The following is a 24,665-nucleotide window of genomic DNA, read 5'->3' on the forward strand; positions in this document are numbered from 1 at the left end:
TTATTGCTGTAAGTCCAAAGGCTAAACGCGTTATTAAGAGTGGTTTGCTGTCTTTTAAAACAAAAAGAAAATAGTAAAATATTTATTTTGGGGGGAAAAACTCTGATTGCCACACAATTAAATGGAACAGATCCAAATAAAGAGCCATCATCTAAATCCCAAACGTTAATATCAGAGTTATTATGCACTTTATCGAACGTAATATTTATTATTGTCAAAATAAAAATAATTTTCACCATGCACACCGCTTACAACAAATGTTCGTTGATGGGAAACGCAAATGCATAATGATAAAACAGGAGAGCTTGATGATGCAATCATCAGAAATTGCGGAATCAGATTACTTCTGTTATCATCGGAATCATTTGCTCTCCATTTACATAAAATTCCGTTCATGCTTCCAGTAACAAAAACAGTTTCATCAATTGTTTTTGCAATTGCAGTAATGTCATGCTTCGGTATTTTTGTCCATAGAACAAAAGGAAGGCGAAGAGACATACAACAAAAAATGTTAAGGGTTTAGAAAACAAAAAAAAATTGTGAAATGATAAAACAAGTGAATGTCAAAATTAAGAATTATTGTTGATATGGACGATTTTCATCGACAATGAATGAAGGAGTTATTGGACGCGTCATTGAAATGGGTTTAGTTGCTGCAGAGTTGTATGAATATGAAATGGATTTATTTATCACAGGGAAGTTAGAGAAAGAAGTAGGCATTGCAGTTGTGAATTGGAGAAATGGTGAGGTGGGGTATGAGGAGTTTTGGAGATTGAACTGTGACATGAGAGGAGGAGCTTGCAACTGTGTTTTTGTGGCTTGGTCTTCTTCTAACTTTTCTCTTTGCTCGTCTTGCTCCATTTGCCTTAATAATTCTGCTCCAGATACAATCTGCTTTTTCTCTTCTTCAGCTTTCTGCAGTTGTATCTCCTAAAATAATACAATGTTGGGTGGGGGAAAAGGGAATAAAATTATTTAATTTTATTTTTTTTTTTTAAAAAAATAATAAAATGTATAATAAATAATAATCATTGTCAACATCACAATAGAAAAATAAAAGACAAACCAAATCTTTAATCTTCGCTTTTAATTCCTCCTGAAGCTCCATAAATTGCATCTTATCCTTTTTCTGCTCAATAATCTTCATTTCCGCATGTGAAAGTAAATCAAAGAATTTCTTTCGTTCTTCTTCTCCCAAAATCGCTTCGTATGTTTCTGTTGATGCTTCGCTTGTGTGTTCTTTCTTTTGCCCCGAAAGAATCTCAATTCGCTCTTCGAGTTGAGCTTTGGCGGCATCGCCTTCAGTGATTGTTGTTCTCTAAATAGAAAAAAATAAATATGAAAAAATAAAAAAAATTAAGTTTGGGGGGAAAAAAAGAATTATTTATGAAAAGAAAGAAATAAATAAATAAATTATTAAATAAATAAAAATAAAATAAAATAAAATAATTTCATTTCAGAAATAAATAACAACAATAAATTTCCACACCAATTGCTCAATCTGTTCAATCAGCGTCTGGTTTGAATCATGAAGCGAAGTAATCTTCTCATTTAGTTCATTTTGCTTCTTCTCCATTTCATTTCGATGTTCAGAAAATCTTTTTTGCTCTTCATTGGCAGCATCTATTGTCAGCTGCTGCTGTCGATATGCTTCGGTTATTTGATCGTTGAGCGAAGCAATTGTTTGTGAGAGCTCTTCAATATCTGTGAGGAGGGGATTAGAAGGAAAAAAAAAAAATAGATGTTTTAATAAAAGAGAAATAATAAATAAATTAATAAATAAATAAATAAATAAATAAATAAATAAATAAATAAATAAATAAATAAATAAATAAATAAATAAATAAATAAATAAATAAATAAATAAATAAATAAATAAATAAATAAATAAATAAATAAATAAATAAATAAATAAATAAATAAATAAATAAATAAATAAATAAATAAATAAATAAATAAATAAATAAATAAATAAATAAATTAATAAATAAATAAATAAATAAATAAATAAATAAATAAATAAATAAATAAATAAATAAATAAATAAATAAATAAATAAATAAATAAATAAATAAATAAATAAATAAATAAATAAATAAATAAATAAATAAATAAATAAATAAATAAATAAATAAATAAATAAATAAATAAATAAATAAATAAATAAATAAATAAATAAATAAATAAATAAATAAATTAATAAATAAATAAATAAATAAATAAATAAATAAATAAATAAATAAATAAATAAATAAATAAATAAATAAATAAATAAATAAATAAATAAATAAATAAATAAATAAATAAATAAATAAACATTAAAGATAAAAAATAATAAAATTATTATTATATAATAATAATAGAAGAATAGAATAAACATTATTTAATTTACCAACAAATATAATCGAGTAATAAGCATCAAATAAAAATAATGTCATACGATTTTGCTTTTGCTGAATCGACTTATTCAGATGCTCCACTTCCTGTGTTCTCTTTATTTTCTCCTCTTCCAACGTGAAATGAGCCGAAGTTGCATCTTCTTCTGCTCTTGTCAGCTCTTTCATTGTATTGTTCACATTCTCCTCTGCTTTTGCCAGCTCTCCCAACAATTGCTCCTTTTCAGCTTTCTCTTTCTGTTTTTCTTCTTCTCTTTCTTTCGTTTGCTTCGAAATCTGCGCAATTAATGAAGATTCTCTCTCTATCGCCGCATTCTTCTCATCATTCGTAACCTTCAGCTCTTCTTTCAAACCAAACATTTGCGAAACAGTTTTGTTCATTTCCTCCTTCATCGTCTCAATCAACGCATTGTTTTCATTGATCTCCTCAAACATCTTCTTCTTCTCCATCTTCATCGCTGCCATCAACTCCTCTTTCGCACACAAGTTCTCCTTCAAACCAACATTCACTTTCTCCTTCTGATCGTTCACTCTCAAAAGCCTCTTCACCTCATTCATTTGCGATGCAAACATCGTCTTTACCTCATTTAATTCGCTTGTTAATGCGGCTTTTTCTGTTTCCAAAGCAGAAATCTTCACGATTTGCACTTCAATTTTCGCTTTTTGCTGGGTCGCTTCTCTTTGCGTGGTTTGTTTGAGCTCTTTCATTTGCGTTTGAAGAGCTGAGAGTTCGGCTTCTGCTTTCTCTTGCAATGTTTTTCTCTTTGTTACTTCCTTTTGAGTAAGTTCCACTGTTGAATAAAGAATTAATACAAAGAAATAGAATTAATTATAAGCAGCAAAATATAAAGATTATTATTAAATTTGAGAAATTTTATAACAATAATAATAAAATAAAGAAAAATATTATCAAAATATTTTTCAAAGGTTATAAAATAAATAAAATAAAAATAAAAATAAAAATTCTTCAAAATTTAATCAACAAACTCTTCTTTTCAGCCGTTGTTCTTTCCTGTTGTGCCTCTCTCATTTTCGCCTCTGCTTCGTGCTGCTTTGCAAGCGAGCCTTCCAACTGAGCCAGTTTCTTTTTCATTTCTTTCGCATCTTTTTCCATTTGTGTCTTTTCTGAATTCAACGAATTTATTGTTTGTGTTAGCTGCTTCACTTTTTCCTGCAATTGTTTGATTTCCTCTTCTTTCTTCTCAAAAAGCTCTTCTTGTTGGATTTGAGATGAAGAAAATGAAGATGAAGAAGAAGATGAAGAAGAAGAAGAAAGAGGAGGTGAATAAGAAGAACCATTCTGCTTTGAAGGCAGAAGCGTCATTCGTTCGTGCGGGGAACGAGGTGCTTTCTAATTTTTCATTAAAAAAAATGGAAATTTTCATTCATTAGGAAAAAATATTGAAGAATTATATAGAAATAAAATGAAGGTTAATAAATAAATAATTAATTAATTAAAATGAATATCATTAAAATATGTTACAAATTTTAATTTTAATAGAAAGAAAATTACGCAATCAAACCTTTGCTCCCTTCGTCACAATCTCCTTTCTCAAATCTTCAAACTCTGCCACAATTTTATCCTTCTGCATCGCAATTTCTTCCTTCTCCCTCACCAACTCCTGCAATTTCCTGCTCAATTCCCCAATCGCCCCTTTATTTTCTGTGTTTGTGGCTCTTTCCTGCTCCAAAGATTGCGTTTCCGCATGCAACTTCTCCCTCAGCTCGCTCAATTGCTGCTGCTCCATCTGCGAAACCCACCTCATCCCGCATATTTCTGCCTCTGCCTCTTTTATTTTCTCCCTCAATTCATTCACTTCTTTCTCTGATGCTTCCTTTTCTGCCTCTTTCAGCTCCAATGACTTCCGAAGCTCTTCGATCATCGCCTGCTGCACTTCAACGGCTGTCTCAAGCTCTTTTTGCCTCTCAGAATCAGACGAATTCATCCCGGAGCGTTCTTCGGATCGTGCTGATTGGGTGAGAAAAAAATAAATTAAATTAAATAAATTAAATTAAATAATTAAAAATATGTTATAAAACACAAGAATGAAATTCATTTTTAATTAAAGAATAGATTTCTAAAAAAAAAAATTTAAATAAAATAATTAAAGCATTCATAAATTTTCATTGTTCTTTCATTACAAAAACTGAAATTTTTTGAAAATTTTATCACATTTTCAAGTACATTCATACCATCAACATCGCTTCCCCCCATCAAACTGTCTCTTCTGCACGGTCTTTTCATCCCGCTCTCTCTTCCCTTCCTTCCATAGTCCAAAATCGGAGGCAACCCCATCCCATCCTCTTTCTCTCCATTTCCTTCCAAAATTGAACATCTCCTTTTAATTCCCGAGCCGTAATTAAACCCTCCCCCTATTGCTCCTGAGCCACATGTGCTGCTTCTTCTCCCTCTATTCACTCCATTCCCACTCCCACTTCCACTATTCATCGCTTCTAATGCAGCAGTTCGCACTTTCAGCTGTTTGTTTTCTTCTCTTGTCTGTTGCAATTCTCTTAGAAGTCTTTGGATTCTTGTTTTATCATCCACAACTTCATTCGTTTTGGCATGCATTTTGACACGGCTGGCATTGTCTGCAAATAGCAGCGAGTTCTTCGTCGTCTCCAGATACTTCGCAGATGGATTGATTGTGCAAATAACAGCTGTTTTCGAGTTTCCTGACAGGTTTTCTTTGAGAAGAAACGTCAGCTTGCTTTCTCTATACGAAATAAACCCTGTCGATTCCTGACTCAGTGAAGTGATTACTCTTCCCAGCGAAAGCAGCGATTTGTTGATGTGGCTGGCTTCAAACATGGCTTTCCCCTCAACCAGCGTCTGTGATGCTCGTTCAGATCCAGCCAAGTCAACCAGATAGAGCGTGGCAAACGTCTTTGAGACTGAAATTTCTGGCTCCTGTTTAATTTCTGATGCATCCGTCATGTCGAGTTCTGGAGACAACGTGACTGTCTCCTCAGATTCCATAGAAATTCTAAAGAGGGTGTGAGCTCTGCTGCTTCTGTCATTCATTGCTGTTGACCGTGTATGTCTATTTTTTTGCCCTTCTTCAAGTATATTTATTGCTTCTTCCTCTGTTTGGACAACTCTCTCATCAATACCTTCTATGTACACGCTTGTGTAGTTTTCACGAATTTGAAGTGTGTTTGTGGGCTTTAACAAATCACTAAGTTCTTCATTATAGATATCAAAAAATGTGATTTTCAAAGTGTATTGCTTTTTGTCATTTGAGATCGTCTGAAAGATATCATGTATTGCCAATCTTATAATTCCTGGTTCTTCTTGAGTTCCAAGCATTGTGTGAGTTTTTCCACTTGCAGTCTGATGAAGATAATCGATAATAAAAAATTTAATGAATTTTTTGAAGAAATATACAAATTAATATTCAATCACACCTGGCCATATGCCATGATAGTTCCTTTATAGATTGTAAATTTGAAAATTTTCACATTTATTCTTTATGTGATAGAAAAAATAAGCACTCAAACCATTGATTCCCGAAAGAAATCCAGAAATAATTGGTTGAACTTCTTTATAAACTTCCTCTTGTTTTGCCTCTCCTAAGTGTACTTTGTCTAATTCATTAAATTTTCATGAAAGCCAATAAATTATTATTAGTCATTGTTTCAGCATTTAATTCATCAGCAAACCAAAAGAATAATGAGGTACTCCAGTTTCGGTTCGAAATATCTCTTTTTGATCCAAAATTGTCCAAGCGCTTTCATCTTCTATCGGCTTTAGACGAATATAGACAGAGATTGTTGAGCTTGACATTTTGAATCTGATCCTAACCACAATTAATCTTTTTTCCATTCTATCATCAATTCTTCTCTTTTTCAAAATATTTTTGCTTATAAATCGTAATGTTAAAAAAATACGTGGAAAAAAATATGACTTATGCAAATAATCTTGGTTGGAACCTTGGCAAGATTTTTATAAAAATGGCTGTTTTGAAAAATAAAAAAATATTAAAAAAAATGATAACAAAAATTAAAATAATTGAAATTATCGTAAAGTGTTGTTGTGAGTATTGTGAAATGTGGTTAGTAATCGTAGTCTGATGAATCCGTGTCTTCGTCGCTGTTTGGCACAACACTTGGACTGGAATGCTTGGATAATGGACGTTGTTGTGTTCTAAAAATAATTGTTTAAATAATAATAATAATAATCATAGAAATAGAAATAGAAATAGAAATAGAAATAGAAATAGAAAGAAATGGAAAAAACAATTAGAATAAATAAATTAATTAATGTTATTTTAAAATTGTAATAATAATAACAATAATTATTAATTTTCATTGAATCCAAAAAAAAAATATGAATTCTCTAAACATCAATATAATAATTATGGATAAATAAATAAATAAATAATCAATCCCATTTCCTCTCTCTCTCTTCCTCTTCTTCTTCTTCTTCCTCTCACATACGACTTCTTCTCTTCCAGATCCGCCTGCCTCGTCTGCAGCAGATAATGCTGGAGTGTCCCAATCCTCACATTTATCTGCTTCAGCTCCTCATTCAGCGTGTTCATCGCCCCTTTCAGCTTCATCAGCGGCTGTGTGTTTGTCACGTCATTCGAATACGTCTCCATGTCATTCTTTGCTGCTTCCACTTGATCTGTCAATGAAGCCAGCATCGCTGCCTGCTCTTCCACTTCCTTCGAGGCGCTTCCAACTTCCTCGCTCGCCATCTTCAGCTCCGTCGCCACTGTTTTGTACTCTTCCAGTAATTCCCTGCAGTCTGTGTTGAAGAACCGCTCTCTTTTCTCGATCTTTTCCATCTCGTCCTGCACCTCCCTCACCACCACTGCCAGCTCCACCACCACCAGCCTTCTTGCCTCTGCCAGCTGCCTCAGTTGTTCCTTCGTCTCTTCCAAGTGGCCAAACCAGTCTTTCGCAGCGAGATTCAGACTCCGCCGTGTTTTGAGCTGTGGAGCAACACGCTCAGCCTCGATCTTCCACTGCTCCGAGTCGAAGCGCGATTTCGGGGCGAAGGGGAGACTTGTTTTTGATTTTATTTTATTTTTTTTTTGAATGAAAAAATAAATATATAAATAAATAAATAAAGAAAAGTTAAATAAATAATTTATAAATATAATTAATGAAATAAAATATATTAAATAAAAATTTAATTAATAAATTAAAGGATAATTAATAAATTAGTTTATTGGTTGATTGATTATATAAATATAAATATAAATATAAAAAAAGAGGAGAATTAAATAGAAACGAAAGAAAGCATTAAAGAATAGAAAGCAAAAAAGAATAGAAAATAATTAAGAAAGTTTAAAAAGAAATAATTTTTGCAAACTGTGATGATCTGTTTGAAGAGCGTGTTTGATCTCCAATTCCGCCAAGTCTTCCGTCTATCTTTGCCCCGCTGTCAAGCCCAAATAATTGCTTGCTCAAAGCACTCATCCCGCTCCCCCTTTTCGCAAAGAGATCAGCAGCATCGCTGGCAGCTTCTTCTTCATCGTCTTCGTCATCTCCAAACCCAAAATGATTTTTTTTCTTTCCTGGTTTTTGCTTTCCGGTTATTCCATCATCTCCTTCTAAATACGTCGAGGGCATCGATGACATTGCATCCTCATCATCCTCCATCACATCTTCATCTGGAATGTCAACATCCTCATCATCATCTTCTCCTTTATCTTCTTCAACAACCTCTTCCTGTTGCGAATCATCGGGAAATTGAGGCTGCTCAACTTGAAAGTTACGTTGCGAAAGTGCTAGATCACAAAGAAAGTTTAAAGCAGAACAGACAGCCTCCCCATATCCTTTTTTCAACTCACTTGGGGCAACTTCTGTTGAATAGCCAATTTTTCTCAATTGCCCTGCCATAGCCGTTGCACTTTTGTGGGGATCATCATCTATAGAAGCTTGAGTAGCGAATGGTTGGCCAGCAATTTCAGCAAGCCAATGCATTAAAAGATGCAAAATAAAAAATTGTTCCTGGGGATTGTGAGCCGGATATGCAAAATATAACGCATTAATAGGTCTTAAGGAACTTGAAGTATATATGTTGAACATAAAAATAAACTATTTTTGAACTGGAGGACAGCCACACACTTCTTTCTAATGAACAACTGTTCATAATTTAAGCACTTAAGCTTTTCTACAATCTCTCCCATCAGAACATATGATGAAACTTCTTCTACTGTGCTTGCAATTTCCCTGCGACGTTGTTTTCCAGTTGGTGCATATGTGGGATCCATTAAAAATTAAAACTTTCATGCCCATACTTAAATATTTTTCTTAAAAGATTCTTTTATTTTTTTGATTCTCAAAACAAAATGTTTTTTTATATGATTTATGCTCTTTGATGTTCGTAAAAGCAAATAAGAAATATTTCCAAATAAAAATTGTGAAAAGAAACACTTATTTTATTATTATAAAATAATGTTAATTTTGTGATATCAAAAATTGAAATATCAAATACAGAAAAATTTGTTGCATAAGATACTTCAATAAAAAAGATCAAATAGATGAAATGAAATCTTCTAATTTTTGATTTTATTAATGACACGAAAAAAACAGTCATGTATTAAACATGTTTAAAGATTTATTCACGATGGAAAAAAAGTTTAATGTGGTAAATAAAGCACAAAAAATAAAAGATAGCTTCAGTTTTCACTCACTTTTCTTATTTCAAAACGTTCCTAATTTTGTTGATTGAACGAACGATATTTTTTTATTTTGATTAAAAAGATGAATCATCAATTCATAAATATTCATTGGAATCATCAGTCCAATATATGATCATATCTCCCTTTTTGATATTTTTTTTTTAAACAAAAACAACGTTACGCTTCTGCATTCTGTTTTTGTTAAGTCGAACGTATGTTTTCAAACAAAAAGTTTTGATAATTTTTTATTTTTTGTAGTCTTTTTTGTTAGATCACCGTATTTGTCTAAATCATTATTTTTTCAATGAATGTTCTGAATGAAATTCATTTTATTGAACTGACCAAACATAATTCATTTTTCGAAAGTGCTTTGAAATTATAAAAACGAATAGTTAATTTTTCATTGATAAAGGATATATTTTTATAAATAACAAAGCGAAATGAAAAAAAGCTATTCTTTGTTTTCAACACTTGAAATATGTGAAATGAAATAATTCTGTATTGTCAATTCAAAAATTAATCGCTAAACTCTCAAAAATACAAAATAACTTATCTTTTTATACATCAGAAATGAATTTTTCTTAATGATAAACTTATTGGTATTATGGAAAAAAATTGGTATGAAAACCTTGTTTGAAGTTTGCGAATTGATAACGTTTTCAATTTATTTTTGGAATTTTCATTGTTTTTTCATTCTAACTTTTTAATTCAGCATTTGCAGACACATTAATTAATTATTGAAGGATTTGAGTGAAGCCAAAAATAAAAGTCAGGATTTTTGTCGGTGTGTTTTGGTTTCATCGTTATTTCTTCTTCTGCATTTATTTTTCTGTGGAAAACATATTCAGGACTCCATGAAATTTTTTTGGTTATTATACCCTCGATTTGTTTCAATTCTCAATTTCAAAATTATTTCACAAATTTCACATTAAGATGAAACGATTCCAGGAATGTTGCTGGATTCTTTGATGTTAGTGAATGTCGTGATTGACTTTCAGGCAAAGAGAATTCTTTGATGTTTTGAAAAGACTGTTTGATTAATTGAATTTTTTATGTTGCTTTCTTTTGTTATTAAAAATTGCTTGAAATAAGTAGAAAATGTCGTTATTTTGCATTGTTAAAGATACAGTCAAAACCTGGTATTATCACATCGAAAATAATCACAATTGGACAAAGTCACAAAAAGTTGTGCAAAACCCGATGTGAATATATTATGATTTTAAATGAACTTTGAACTTTTGATGCCATGATAATCATCAAAAGCGTAAAAAATTGGATGTCCAAATCAAATAAATAATCGCTTTTCTTTTTTATAAAAAATGTTCTTGCTTTTCGAAAAGCACTATCATATTTTGGGCAAAATATTTTTCTTCAGGCATTTTCATTGAAAATTTTTGCATCGAAGATGAACTTTTTGTGATCAAAAAATTTTAAAAAAAAAGTTTATTTTTTGAAATACATGTGATGTCACAAAACATTTTGTGATCATATCAATGATGTTTGTTTGCAGTTTTGAAAATCAAAATTATTTTGAAAACTGATAAAGTTTTTTTATGTTATTAGTGAATCAATTTTTTCCTGCTTTGTGCATTAAAAACTTGAAAGCCCATATTTTCCACCATTTTTTTAATTCAGAGATAACACTAATAATTATTCAAAGCCGAAAAAGTTGCAAACAGAATTAAGAAACATCCAATCGATATCGAAATTTTGATTTTGAAAAATAAATCTTTTTTAAAGAGAATGCAAAAGAAGAAAAATTTTATTCTGAAAATTTTGATAATTTTTTTCAGAATGTTTGCGATGTTGTTTTCTGCAAATTTTGAAGATTTCGAACCAAAATAAATTCAATAATAAACTCCAAACAAAACTTTAAACATTTGTTTCCTTCAGTGAGAATACAGTTTTTTGTTAAAAAAAAAGTTAAATTAATAACCAAATACTGTATTCATCATTCTTCCAATAATTCTTTAAAATACGTAAATTTTCTTTGGAAAATTTTCTGAGAAGAATGAACTTTCAATTGAAAAGAAATAAAAATACACCAGAATTCCTCTCATGCTTTGAAAATTTGCAATTGGTCAAAAAGAAGCTCAAAAATTTATCTGAAAAGAAATGAAAAATCATTTTATTAACAAATATCATTGTTATTCAAACAGTGAAAATGTTTTTTTGACTTTTATTGATTTTTGTCAATTTTTCGAAAATTTGAAGTTTTTTGAACGTTCGACTTTGATTGAAACTTTTTCGATTTTGGTTATAAGATTTTCGATTTTGAAAGATTTTTTGTTTTATATTTTTTCCTCATAAATAGTGTGAAATTAAATAAAATGTTAATTTATTTTTCATAAAATTTCAAAATGTTGATTGATTATTCAAAAAGTTTGTTCAGATAAAAAAAGTGCATCTGATAAATTACCGAACCATTTAAATAAATTGTCAAAAACAATTCAAGTAATTGATGAAAAAACAATTTCTTTTTAACTTTTTTTGTGAAAAATGGACAGATCAAAAGTGCAACAATAAACTTTACAAACAGACAGTATTTGTAACTGGACGATAAATCAAAGAATTCAACACAAAAATTTGAATTTAATAACAACTTCATAGTTACAAAAATCAATCACAGCATAAGATTGCAAAAACATATATACCCTTTAATGAATTATAACTTCATGATTTTGTAAGTTTTTCAATACAAATTACTTTGCTGCTTCAACAATTGCTCCAACCCAAGCATTCATTTGATTTACATCCTCTGCACAAATAAAGTATTCCTTTTGTCCTGGAGAATGAGGATAAGAAATATGAAAGCAAAATGGTTTGTCGGATTTTTCTTCAGCATTTGTAACCTGAGAGCCTGAAAGAGGAATTGATCCACTTTCTTTTGTTGAAGTCTTCAAAATTATGATAGAAGTGAATAAAATAGTATTTTCACAAAAACATTCAAAAATTCCAGGAACAATGCAAAAAAAAAAAAAGCAAACCGGCTTTTCGTAATAATATAATGTTGAACCTCTAAGAGAAAACCAACGTCTCTTCCAGTTTTTCATGAAGTGCCCTAATATATTTAATTCAAAAGGTCGCAATAAATCAAAAAGCCAATTAACACATATAAAAAACATGCGTTTACGTTAAAGAATAAAATGAAATTTAAACCTTGTTTTGTCAGCCACCCTTCCATTGGCTTTGGTGGGCCTTTTGGTGCAGACTTAGCAATTGTACAAAAGCCATTTTTTATAACAAACAACATTAGAACAAATTTAACTTCATACTTCCTCTTCAGATGGCATTTCTGCAACGAAATTGTAAGGGAAAAGACCTATTTTCCCATCCAACTCTCCTTTCCACATTCCGCTTTCATGCTTTTCAATGAGTGTAATTATATCGCCTTCCTTAAATGTTAGCTCATTTGCAACACGAGCAGTAAAATCGAACTGGGCTTGGAGTCTTGGTCGAGACATTCACTTTTTTCGATCTAAATAGAAACGCTATGGTACATTGATCAGAATTTTCAAAAAAACATAATATGCTTCTGAAGATCGTTTTCATTATTTTCGAAAACAACGTGTATTAATCAGATACAAACAATAAGAAAAAAAAAATGAGAATGAAAATGAAAAAAACAAATCCACAAAAACAACTGATCATCCCTTCGCTGAGCGTAACTGAATTGATCGTTAAAGTGTTGTGTTAATGACACAACAACAAATATCTAGCGATGAAACAAACTCAAATCCATTTCAACTTTCTTCAAAAGCTTAAACAAAGATGACTATCACATTGTCACAATTTTTATCAAATCCAGAAATGTTTGCGAATAGTATTTAGTTTTATTGGTATGATTTTCGAAAAAAAAATGTTTACATTCATTCAACGACAACTGTACAATTCAACAAACTAGGATTCCAGATGAAATTTTATTTAAGGACGATGATAGCGAAGAAGGTTGTCTTTTATAATAATTTTGGATTTTAATTCATATTTGCAAATTTATGCAACAGAAGGAGAATGTTCTTTCCAACAGGTCGAATGTTGTAGTGAATGTGAAGTATTCAAAGTAACAATTGTTTGCTTTCAATGCAATGGTTTTTCTACATTATTATTATGTTCCATTTATTTTTGTGTAAACATTCATTTCCAAACGAAATTTAGATTCTTTTTGAAATGAATGCTTTTCTGTTTGTCATAATAAAGACATGTTCCTTTTTTCTTTATTCAAACTATTTTTATAGTAACAATTTCATTAATACAAGCTCCAGAAAATTTCACCAAAAAAGCATGATAGGTGTTGTTGACAGTGTTTCTCCTGGCATTTTTCCTTCCCCTCAACCTATTTCTGCGCACTCACCTTCATTATCACATCACCAATATCTGTATTTGCCGATTATAAAGCTGCTGTCGAACAAAACAAAAGAACACATGTTGAAGAGAATGAAAAAACGAGTCCGAATCGACTTATATGAATCAGACATTGTTTAATAACCTTTCTTTACCCTCAAATGTTTCTCCATTGCCTTCACCAGATCCATTCAGAGATGAGTCAAGCGCGCTTTCTACTTCCATATTTCCTTTAAATCCGCATCTTCTTCATCAGTAAGTCCAACAGCAGGTGTCTTCCTTGGTAGTTGCTTCAGGTGCTGCTTCTTCTCAGCAGCAAGAATATCCCTACTGCTGGAGAGAACGGGAAAAAAAATGAACCACTTCGTTTGACTCAAGTCGAGCAAAAGAAAAGGAAATTCGCGTCTTTGTCATTATCGTGCACAGATTACACAGATAAAGTCTGCATACACTTCCTTTTTTGTTTTTTATTTGCTAAATTCATTTCTCTCTCTCTCTCTCTCTCTCTCTCTCTCTCTCTTTCTCTCTCTCTCTCTCTCTCTTTCTCTCTCTCTCTCTCTCTCTCTCTCTCTCTCTCTCTCTCTCTCTCTCTCTCTCTCTCTCTCTCTCTCTCTCTCTCTCTCTCTCTCTCTCTCTCTCTCTCTCTCTCTCTTTCTTTCTCTCTTTCTCTCTTTCTCTCTTTCTCTCTCTCTCTCTCTCTCTCTCTCTCTCTTTCTCTCTTTCTCTCTCTCTCTCTCTCTCTCTCTCTCTCATTCTCTCTCTCTCTCTCTTTCTATCTATCTATCTATCTATCTATCTTTCTTTCTTTCTCTTTCTTTTTATTTTCTATTTTTTTCCCTCTAATATTTCTTGTTATTCTTCTCATTTCATTTCTGCTTCAGGTTGATGTGCAAACGTTTGCAACGCCAGCGAAGAGAATATTCCGATGTGTGAGTGAGATTTGTGGGATTCTGACTGGAATAGCTGTGGCAACTGAATACGAGACAGGGCAGGAGCTGATACGGACAAAGGAGTTTAGGCAATATGAGAAGTTCTATCAATCTGTGTTTGAAGGTGTGAATTTTTGGAGGTGAGAAGAAAGATGATTTCGATGCTTTTAGGAAAATTGATAATAAATTTTTATTTGAGTGCTATTGAATGATTTTAATTTTTTTTTTTTTTTGAAGCCAAAGTTTTGGAGGTTCTATTATTTGCTATAATCTCACAAAGCTTCAATTGAAATGCGTTATTTACAAAATTTGCCTTGAAAATTTTGAATTTTTTTTTTAATTCTGACATTTTTTTTAAAAATAACTCATCATAATTTCCTCCCTTTTTCATTATTTCAGTCGCCAGGCGGTACAAAATCACAAACCTGGAGAAGATGCGTGATTCGTACGGGAAGCTGATCTATGCGCTGATGGACTCGCAGACGAAGGAAGTGAAGGAGATGCTTGGCTTTGAGTGTGTGCGGCCTATCAAGACGGTGTATGACTGGCTGCAGAGCGAGAACATTGTGCAGATGTTGGACGACCCGCTGCTGCACATAGCGACAGAGGAGATATTTCAGGAAGTGAAGAACAGTGCCCAGATCCAGCGGGAGGTTAAGGAGAAAGAGAGGGAAGTGGAGATCTTGTCGATTAGGTACTCAAAGGAGAACTGAAGAGAATAGAAATATGGCATCACATCAAAGAAGAAGAATGTGAACAGAGGGTGGGGCTATGGAATTTCAGGCATTTTCTTCATGCGATGTGGAATAAAAGGTGCTATGACGAAGGAGAGGACTCAGTTTCTGAAGACGAGATTTCAAAGAGGAAGAGAAGGAGTTGAAGGAGAAAGAGAGAAAAAAAGGAGAACCATGCGTCATTGTCATCATCTTCTTCTTCCTCATCAAAGTTTGACACTCTTGCACAGTCAATTCACCGTTTCTCTCTCCTTTTCTTTCTCTGCGCTTCGCGACTTGTTCATCTTTTTCCACGTCGGCGGGGAGCAGCTGCGGCACAGCCACAACAGAAGATTCCTCTATGTGAAGCAGATACTGAGGCTGTGGTGGAAGATTCTGAATGAGTTTTTCAAGCTGTGGTTCATTTGAAAGGCAGATCTTCTTTACAGCACAAACAGATACAAACTGGCACATACAGGGCAGGGCATGCACGGGATGCAGGAGCGCACGAAACTGGTCAGGAAGATGAAGAATAACCTGAACAGAGTGAAGAAGTCGCTGGCTTGTGGAGAAGGAGAAGGAGAAGAGGAGGAAGAAGAAGAGAAAGAGAAAGAGGAGGAGGAAGAAGGTGCGGAGGAGACTCGCGAAGAAGAAGGAAAAGGAGACAAAGGAAAATGATTTTTTGTCTTTCATTGAAACTGTTAATTAACACAAAGAATAAAAAAATAATATATGATAAACAAAAAAGATAAAGGAAGAGAAAAAAGATGGCGTTGAAAAAAGGAGAATGTTGTTAAACAGCGTGGAGACGAATACAAAGAAAAAGAAGAAAAATAATCCAAAAAGCATTGTATCAAAAATCCACTCTTTTTGTGTCTAAATGACGAAATTGAATTTTTTGAAAAAGAAAAATTTCCGCTTCAAAGGCGATAAAATGGAGGATGGCAACGAACAGCAGGGAAAAAATTGTGAAAACTTCGGTAGAAATAAAAGCAATCTAACAGAAAGAGATACAATTTATTTCATCTTGTTGTTGATTATTTTGATCCTGGTGAATTTAAACAACTTTGACGAGCAAAGTGGAACAATTCAGATGAAAAGAAGAAATACATTACAAAAAGTTCAACCACAAGAAATGATTCGATGGTGAACGGGGGAAAGCACTTTGATGCCTCACAATAAAGAATTGATAGAGTACATGGAGAGAATTCACAAAAAGAGATCAGACTCAAATAGAAAGTCATATTTCATATTCAGTTTTGGGCAGAAATGAAAAGGAAGAGGAAAAATGCTGAAAGGATATGAATTGAGAGAAAAACAATCGCAAATACATGCGTTGTGAAGTGATCAGATGAATTTCATTCGTCAAATGAAAATTTACTTTTGGACATCTTACAGTCAAGTTACATTAAGTGTTTTTCCAATAATCAAAACACTCCAACATCAAAGAGACAGCGAATTCAAAATATCAGCAGCTGTTTCTGCTGCATGTGCATGTGCGCAATCATTCACAAGCTGCTGTTTCTGCCTGCACCGGGTTCTGCTCTTCAACCATCTTTGCCGCCTCGTCCTTTGTCAGTCCATTCATCTTTTTCATCTGGTTCTGCAGAATCTAAAAATCAGAACATGAACCAAAACAGCACAAAGCCAAATGCAAGCTTCCACAGCCGGCTTCCCCAAAAGAAACCTAGCTCCACATCTTGACAGATGTCACTTTTACGTTCGTCTCATCCACTTTGTTCAGCGTCTGGAACAGCAGCTCGTCCAAAAGGATGTCTGGGCTCTTCTACTCGTCCATCTTCCTGCTCCACCGCTCTGGCAATCTTCAGCCAGTTAAAAAATTTTTTGCCTTCAAAAGCCAAATGGGGCAAAATTTTTTTATTTATGAAAAAAACCATGTTATGTTCCAAACTTATTCTGCACACATATCACAATGCAAATAACATTATTATGCAAAAAAAATATTTGCAACGAAATCCATAATAATAATTTATTTTCATTTTTGAAAGCAAATGTGTTTTTTTAAGAAATATCAGGAGAATATTCATGAAAGGTGTGATTTGAATATTGTTTGCATTATAATATTATTTGAACAGGAATAGAAGTTTCACTGAATAGTCATTGCTTTTTTCATTGATTTCATATTAACAGGAACTATCTGCGTTTAATTATTGTAACAGAATGTGGAAATTTTGTTCATTCGAGCTGATAATTGGATGAAGACACGATAATATGAGGATTTATTGAATTCTCAAAATTTTCAAGAAATATTTAAAAGAAAAAGAATAATCACTATCTGTATGGAAATAGCTTCCTTTCTTTCTTTATCATTATCTTCTTTTTTTCCCTCTTCCTCTTTCTCCTGTTCTTTTCACTCCTTTCAAACACATCCGTCCCTCCCTTCTATCTTATGTGTTTGTTGTTCACTTTTGTTTATTATCATCGAGAAGTTTGCATTTTTCATCGTCTTCTCCGTCCTCGCCTCAATCTCAAGCATCGCTGTTCAGTCGGCGAGGTTCTGCGCAAAAGATTTCTGCTTTTTGATGATCATTTTTATAGGAATTGGTGTTTCCTTGCATGGCTTGTGTGCTATTGTGTAAGCAAAACACTACAAGCTCAACAGAAAAATGGAAAGTGCTACTGATGCACTCTTCGGCTGAGGGAAAGATGAAGTGCGCAAAAGTGTGGAAGGAGATTGGGCTGTTGAAGGATGAAATAAAAGATATCAAGAGTGGAAGAATTATGAAATTTAGGTTTAAACAAAAAGGTTTGTTATTTTTTGATTGATTTTGTTTTTTTTAACAATTATTTTTAAAAATGAAATAGCTTCACGACTTCATTCAATACTCATTAATATTTACATTTATGTGTATCATCAACATCTTCTTATTCTTATTCTTTCTCTCCATCATCTTTAACATTTTCTTCATCAAAGTCAACACATCACCCAATTCATTCCTCCACCCTCTCCAATTGCAACACTTAAGCCACCAGCAACGTCTGCTACTTCGCCTTTGCCTCTTCTTTTCGAGCACACTTTTGCTCCCCCGTTGCTTCTCTCCTCTCTCCCTGCCTTCCCTCGCTCTCAAAGATATCTGCCTTTGCAGAATGCACTTGCTCTTCTCTCACAAGTTCAGCACTTCCATTAGATGTGTTTGTGGAGTATGTCTCGCTCCATTTAATAGATTAGAAGAACGTCAACATAATATTGCTTCTGATTTCACTTGGAAGTTTCATCGTGTTGAATGGGCTTGGCTGTTTGCAGTGGGGAAGAAGGCGTTTTGGAAGAAGAAGATTGAGAAGAGAAAAGTTAGTATTGGTGGCCGACTCCGAGTGATCAAGCTGATCAGAAGAAGGAGATCGTTGAAGAGTGAAAGGTTCCTTTAAAAAAAGATTGAATCACACAGAGCGCAGCGGAGAGCGAGAGAAAGAGAGAGAAAGAGGATTGCGCTTGTGATAAACAGAGGCGACACACTTGCAAAAGAAGCACAGATGATGTAATGATAGAGAACCCGCTTCTTACCTGCATTCTGATGAAGATGGAGAAGAAGAACGGAAATCAAGATGATCAACCCGAAGAAAAAGTCTGGGGCTGTTGGAGAGAAAAATAAAGGGACAATTTCATTTGAGACAAAAAAGAAAAACAAACTATTTTATACAGATAACTTCTCAGTGTAATCCATTTCATCTGCTTCTCTTCAGTTTGATTATCCTTCTTCTTCAATTCTCAGGCAGTCTGTTTTTTCTTCGGAACTTATATCGAATTATCCTTCTCCTTCTCCTTCGTCTTCACCCTCGTCTTCGTCTTTCCATTCTTCTTTACCATTTTTTGCTTCTTTTTCTTCTCCTCTATCACTGTTTTATCATTTTTCGTCTTTTTCTCATATTCTTGTATTTTGTCTGTTTCAACTCCTTCAACTCCTTCTTCATCTTCATTTTTTTCTTCATCTTCATCTTCACTTCCTCCTGCTCCACTTCATTCTTCTTATTCTTCTTCCTTCTCCTCTCCTTCTTCTCCACTTTGCATAACCGCTCCACCATCTGTTCGTTATCCTCATTCTTCAACATTTGTTCACTCTTCACTTCGACCTTCAATGTTTATTTTTTCTCCTTCTCTTATTTCTGATTCATCACACTCATCATCATCGTCTTCTCCTCATCCTCCTCCTCCTTCTTCTTCTTCCATTCCAATAACTTCCTTTGCAGTTTTCCTTCTTCTTCTTCTTCTTTCCTCACATCTTGCCCTTTGTTTCGATGTTTGTGAGCCATCTCATCGAAAACGATAGGACAAATGATAGACAATAATTATCTGAGAAGCTTGTTGTGTGTGCTTCGTTATGAATGTTTCAACAAAGACAACGCTTATTTCATTTTAAGACTCGTTCTGAAGCGGAGACGATGGAGACTGAAGCACATACCTCTGGAAATGTTGCATCTGATGCTAGAAAGACAGATCTGAATAGGGTGTTCCACATAGCTCCTTCATTGCAAAAGGCACACCGAAATCTTGTGATGCTTGGAGCGATTGTGGGTGTTGCTGCACTTCCCTGTTGCTGAAGAGTGCAGAGTTAACATGCGCATAATGTGTGGAGACAAATTCATCAGTCCGTACAACGAGGATTTATGAGCAAGTGTTTCATCAACATCTGCTTTATGAACTGCTGGATGATGAAATCAGCTTTGAAAGCCTGAGTGCTTTGCTGTGAAGAAGCAGGCAGCGAAGGAACAGTTAAAGTTGGTTAAAGAGAAATAGAAAGAAATAGAGAGAGAAAGAAAAAGGGAGAGGAAGGGAGAGAGAGGGGGGGAGGGGGAGAGAACAGGATAGAAGGCAAATTGAATGAGCATTTTGAATTTTTCGTAACGAAAACACATTTCCATAATTATATTTGGTTGGCTCACCGTTATTAAGTTTGTGTTCATCAGATACTGTTAGGCAACACTTGTGCTCGCTGGTTCGGGATCATCCACAGATTTGTCAGTGGAAAGCGTTCAGGCGGAAAAAGTTGGAAAAGAAAAAGAATAAGTATTAGACGAAGAAGAAGCAAAAGAAGGAGAAGGAGGAGGAGGAGGAGAAGAAGAAGAAGCATCAACATTAGCTAATGTTGAGTAATTTGCAGTATTTGGACGAGCTATCATTGGAGAAAGAGTACTGATTGGAAAAAGAGTAGCTGAATTGCAAAGAAATTGCATTTCCTCTCCTTCTCTTTCTTCTCCTTCTTCTTTTTCATTCCCTTTCTCTTCTTTTTCTTCTTCTTCTTCTTTTCCCCTATTTTCTTCTTTCACATCTTCTTATTTCTTCTTCTTCATTTACTTCATCATCATCATCTTCTTCTTCTCTTCTTTTTTTTCTTTGTATTCATCGGCAGAACACAAACCATCTACCAAAGGCTTCAACACAATCATTTTATTCGCATTAGAAAAAGAAGAGAAACGAGAAGAATGAAGAGAATGGAATGGTTGATAAGATTGGCGGGAAGAAAGAGAAAAAGAAGAAGAAGAAGAAGAAGAAGAAGAAGAAGAAGAAGAAGAAGAAGAAGAAGAAGAAGAAGAAGAAGAAGAAGAAGAAGAAGAAGAAGAAGAAAAGAAGAAGAAGAAGAAGAAGAAGAAGAAGAAGAAAAGAAGAAGAAGAAGAAGAAGAAGAAGAAGAAAAGAAGAAGAAGAAGAAGAAGAAAAGAAGAAGAAGAAGAAGAAGAAGAAGAAGAAGAAAAGAAGAAGAGAAAGAATACGATGACGATGAAGATAAAGGCATCAACAAACATGGCAGCATCGCTTATTATGTCTCTTCGAGAATAAGTCCGAGTGCTTCGCAGCTCCTCCATTCCTTTGCAGCCATCCTTCCAAAGCTCCACCTTTCCAAAGCTTTCTTACACAACCCATTCAACCTTTTCTCTCTCGTTTTTCTTCCTCCCTCTGAAAGGCCTCACAACATTTCTGCGCATTGTCATCATTATGCTTGGAATCGCCTTCCGCATTGTCTCCTTCTCCATTTCTCATTCAGCTTTCCCTCTTTATCAGCATCATTTCTTTCCCTTGTCTAGCGCTCAAAAAGTTTTCAACCTCTGCTTCCTCCATTTCCGCCTACCATTTCTCGAAAGATGCTATCAAAACAAACAAACAAACAAATCAACAAATAAAAATTAACAAAATAAATAAAATATAAAACAAAAAATAACACATGCTTCTTATAGCAAATTTTCTTCGCAATTAATCTTTGTTATTCGCTCTTTTTTCAAAAATATCTTTCATTCCATCATATTTTCAGCAAGTTTCATATTCGTTATTAATATAATTTGCCTTTAAGGTGCTTCTCCAAATATTCTCAAATCGCACCAAATCAAATATGCATCGTTCATGACATAACTTTAGTTTTAAAAAATATAACTAAAAATTTTAAATTCATCAATTTTGCTTCCAAATTTTGTAAATCAATCAATCATTCATTTTCATATGAAAGTTAATTCGAAGCTTTTAAAAAAGAAGTGTCATTAAATCATATTCAAATTATAATTATCTGCAAACAATAATTGGACTTGTTAGTTGTTGTGATTCCACATAATTCAAATAAAAGAAATTACTCAAAAATTAAATGTAATAATGGAATTTATAAGAAATTCTCAAATTAACTTGATTTTCAAAAATTCAATCAAGATTCTTTTTCTATTTATTTATTAACATGTATTTTTGCCTTTTTCATTTCATACCACAATTACAAAAAAAAAAGATCTTTCTTCGAACAAAGTTACTATATGAAAAATAATGACCCATATGGAAAAATCTTATATTGTGGGTGGAACGATTGTCTGAAAATGAAAATTTCTCCCCAAATATAAAAAGAGAAAGCGCAAACTCCAGTGCTCCAGGTGGAACCGCCACGAACCCAGCTCCCTGCTTTTCGTTAATATCCGTCATAGAATTGAGCATCATTTTGTCGAGAACCCCACGCATCCCAGAGCAGATGGGCTCAAGCAACATGAAGGCGAAATTCATTCAAAAAAGAAATAATCCAAGTGGCTGGAACACATCTTTGTAATCTGAACATCAGACAAGAAGAACTGATACTGCTCCATCATTTTCAGCACCTCAATGAATGTGACATACGAACGCTCCAACAAATTGAAAGAAAATTCAATCTCTCTTTAATTTTCATTTTTTGGGATATTTTCTATCCTTCTCTATTTTTTTCTGTTTTTGTTGATGGCATGATTGATTGGGATAAATAAAATATGTGATTGCTTTTGTAATTTGGCAATTTCTATTCTTTTCCAAAATAAAGAAAATCAAAAAATCTGAAAATTTTGAAACTTTTCAATTAGATTTTTGCTTCAAATATAATAAATGCATGCGATTGACAAAAAAAAAATACAGAAATACAATCCAAAATATAGATACCATAACTAATTTATTTCTGAGAAAAGTGAAGAAGAAAGATTGAGTTTTAGAGAGCAGCGCGGGAATGATGTCAACTGGGCCTGTTTCATTAAAGGTTATTGCACTTGGCGAATATGGAGTCGGGAAAACATCTTTGTTTTATCAATTTATTCATGATAAATTTGATAATAGATCCTTGACAATCCATGATGATGCAGTGAAAAAGGTTTGCCTTATTTGTTTGAAATTTGCTTCAAATGCATAGGATGAATGGATTTTCATTCATTGATTTGTCGAAATTTTGATTGATGTTTGCAATGTGCAGGAAGTCGTTGTTGATGGAAGGAATGTGATCCTCAAAATATATGATACATGTTTGCTTATTCTTTTATCATGAATTCAAGGCAAATGATTTATTCTTTTTTTCAAAATGTCTGTGCGAAATTTTATTATTTTGAACTCTGTAGCCCAAGCGGAACTATTTAATTCTCTTGGATTTTATTTTTACCGGAAGGTGGATGTGTGCATCCTTGTTTACGACGTGACTGCACCAAAATCGTTTGACAAATTAGAACATTGGAGAGACAGATTTCTGCGCCGAAGTCAGACTCCAGTTCCGAAGCATTTTCCATTTTTTGTTATCGGTAACAAGACTGATCTCGAAGAATCGAGAGCCGTGTCCTCAAGGAAAGCTGAGGAGTGGTGCGAATCAAAGGGCAACACGACGCATTTCGAAATTTCAGCGAAAGACAACGTGATCGTCAAACAAGTATTTCTTGATATTATTCGAACGGTTTTAAGAAGAAAAGCCATTGAAGATGATGACGGACAACAGGTTGTGAAAATTCAAGCTGATGCCAAACCCAACAGAATTATGTGTTGGAGTTGAAGCTTATCGTTTATGTTTCTCTGCAGCAAAGAATTTGCTTTTGCGCAATCCAATAATTCATCTTTTTTGCCTTCAGTTTTCTGTTCATGGTTTTATTTACGAGTGCTTTTTTTTTCTGTTTTGTGTGTTTTATTTTTATTCGAATTTGTTTTATTTTTGCCCTATTGTTTTTTTATTTTTAACGTTAAGTTGATAATTTTGAACAAATGAGAGAATTGAGCAAAATACTGGTTGATCTGGCAAGCAACATTGCGGGAATTAATTTCAATAATAATTGAATATTTATGTAGCCAAACTCTAATTTTCAAATTGCTTCGTTTCAAAAAAAAAAAAAAAAAAAAAAAAAAAAAAAAAAAAAAAAAAAAAAAAAAAAACTCTCCCTCAATATTTTTAAGAATGAGTGTTTTTATTTTATAAAATTCTGTTAATTCTGTATTTTTCAAATATGATTTTTGCAGGTGAAGCTCAATAAAATTATCTGAAACAAAAATTAAGTGAAATGAATCTGGTCGTTTCAATGATTAAAACATAAAGAAATTGGTTAAAAATTTTTCCAAATTCAAAAGATAATACAAATGGGTAAAAAACAATCAAGGTCATGAATAAAACCAGTCAATGAATTTAGTTAAATTCAATATTTGGCTTTCGAATTGCTAAATATCAACAAGGCGAAATGTAAATCAATTTTTCCAAGGCTTTCAATAATTTTACAGGATTTTTATACCAACGACCTCCATCTAAAAGTATTTCGCATAATCGTTGAAGTGTTATTGGTGGTCTTGTATTTTGATTCAAAAATTACAAAATGAATTTTTTGGAAATGAAAAATTTGTTTCATACTCTTGAAACGTGAATAACTGGGCTAATAATTCCGCTTTTTTTTCGTCATCCTTTTCAATGTCAGTCGACCCGGATAATTCATTTATTTTTTGTTGGCATTCTTCTATTGACTAAAGAAAAAAATTTCAAATCATTTAAATTTTCATTGTAGCATACTTGTTTCAAATAAACAGCAAGTACCGCTCTTAATAAAGTCCAATCAACTTGTGTTTTTCCGCATCGTGCAACTGAATTAACCAGTTCTACAATTTCTGGCGGTATTTTTACTAAATCTGTATCAATCCAATCTAGATGAAAAGAAATATCAATAAGAAGAATAAGCAACATTTTCCAACAATATTGTACACTCGAAAATAAATATACACTCACGATACCTCGAATGGATTGCTCAATTTTTAATATATTATCTTCAGACATTCTTTTAAAAATGGGAACCAATTTTTCTTTTATTCATGGAATTTTTGCAGAAGAAAATTGAATAATACAAGCACTACATTTTCAGCTGGTATTTGATCGATTTTTTGTTGTGAGAGATGGGATGTGGATGATCT

At 33.0% G+C, this 24,665-nt stretch overlaps 7 protein-coding genes across 7 annotated transcripts; 2 read left to right on the plus strand and 5 right to left on the minus strand.

Moving 5' to 3' along the window:
- Positions 1–33: 33 nt before the first annotated feature.
- On the minus strand, positions 34–498 carry MONOS_18023 (uncharacterized protein; the record flags this gene model as incomplete). The annotated part of the gene is made up of 3 exons (XM_067871002.1): positions 34–51; positions 102–187; positions 246–498. The coding sequence occupies 3 exons, from the start codon at positions 496–498 to the stop codon at positions 34–36; spliced, it is 357 nt and encodes a 118-aa protein (XP_067722351.1).
- Positions 499–504: 6 nt separating this feature from the next.
- Positions 505–6,198, minus strand: MONOS_7716 (kinesin X6). Its single transcript, XM_067878062.1, has 10 exons — positions 6,060–6,198; positions 5,898–5,984; positions 5,805–5,827; positions 4,590–5,730; positions 3,920–4,365; positions 3,384–3,747; positions 2,441–3,187; positions 1,490–1,704; positions 1,067–1,318; positions 505–930 (listed from the first exon to the last, which is right to left on the minus strand). Exons 1-10 carry the CDS (start codon positions 6,181–6,183, stop codon positions 577–579), a joined length of 3,753 nt encoding a protein of 1,250 aa, XP_067722352.1. The 5' UTR covers positions 6,184–6,198; the 3' UTR covers positions 505–576.
- A 106-nt stretch (positions 6,199–6,304) lies between these two features.
- On the minus strand, positions 6,305–8,640 carry MONOS_7717 (putative intraflagellar transport protein 57). Its single transcript, XM_067878063.1, has 4 exons — positions 8,478–8,640; positions 7,720–8,415; positions 6,837–7,409; positions 6,305–6,543 (listed from the first exon to the last, which is right to left on the minus strand). Exons 1-4 carry the CDS (start codon positions 8,621–8,623, stop codon positions 6,453–6,455), a joined length of 1,506 nt encoding a protein of 501 aa, XP_067722353.1. The 5' UTR covers positions 8,624–8,640; the 3' UTR covers positions 6,305–6,452.
- Positions 8,641–11,306: 2,666 nt separating this feature from the next.
- MONOS_7718 (putative signal transducing adaptor molecule) lies at positions 11,307–12,529 on the minus strand. The gene is made up of 4 exons (XM_067878064.1): positions 12,310–12,529; positions 12,194–12,245; positions 12,022–12,095; positions 11,307–11,931 (listed from the first exon to the last, which is right to left on the minus strand). The coding sequence occupies exons 1-4, from the start codon at positions 12,496–12,498 to the stop codon at positions 11,737–11,739; spliced, it is 510 nt and encodes a 169-aa protein (XP_067722354.1). The 5' UTR covers positions 12,499–12,529; the 3' UTR covers positions 11,307–11,736.
- Positions 12,530–14,738: 2,209 nt separating this feature from the next.
- On the plus strand, positions 14,739–15,862 carry MONOS_7719 (putative Protein of unknown function (DUF2009); the record flags this gene model as incomplete). The annotated part of the gene is made up of 2 exons (XM_067878065.1): positions 14,739–14,998; positions 15,476–15,862. The coding sequence occupies 2 exons, from the start codon at positions 14,739–14,741 to the stop codon at positions 15,693–15,695; spliced, it is 480 nt and encodes a 159-aa protein (XP_067722355.1). The 3' UTR covers positions 15,696–15,862.
- A 6,547-nt stretch (positions 15,863–22,409) lies between these two features.
- On the plus strand, positions 22,410–23,542 carry MONOS_7720 (Rab7c3). The gene is made up of 3 exons (XM_067878067.1): positions 22,410–22,611; positions 22,711–22,759; positions 22,853–23,542. Exons 1-3 carry the CDS (start codon positions 22,471–22,473, stop codon positions 23,272–23,274), a joined length of 612 nt encoding a protein of 203 aa, XP_067722356.1. The 5' UTR covers positions 22,410–22,470; the 3' UTR covers positions 23,275–23,542.
- Positions 23,543–23,706: 164 nt separating this feature from the next.
- Positions 23,707–24,541, minus strand: MONOS_7721 (putative PPP4R2). The gene is made up of 4 exons (XM_067878068.1): positions 24,489–24,541; positions 24,271–24,401; positions 24,115–24,224; positions 23,707–24,052 (listed from the first exon to the last, which is right to left on the minus strand). The coding sequence occupies exons 1-4, from the start codon at positions 24,529–24,531 to the stop codon at positions 23,935–23,937; spliced, it is 402 nt and encodes a 133-aa protein (XP_067722357.1). The 5' UTR covers positions 24,532–24,541; the 3' UTR covers positions 23,707–23,934.
- Between the last annotated feature and the right edge of the window lie 124 nt (positions 24,542–24,665).

This window comes from Monocercomonoides exilis, assembly GCF_001643675.1.
Source record: "Monocercomonoides exilis strain PA203 chromosome Unknown scaffold42-869251, whole genome shotgun sequence".
Taxonomy (NCBI): Eukaryota; Preaxostyla; order Oxymonadida; family Polymastigidae; genus Monocercomonoides; species Monocercomonoides exilis.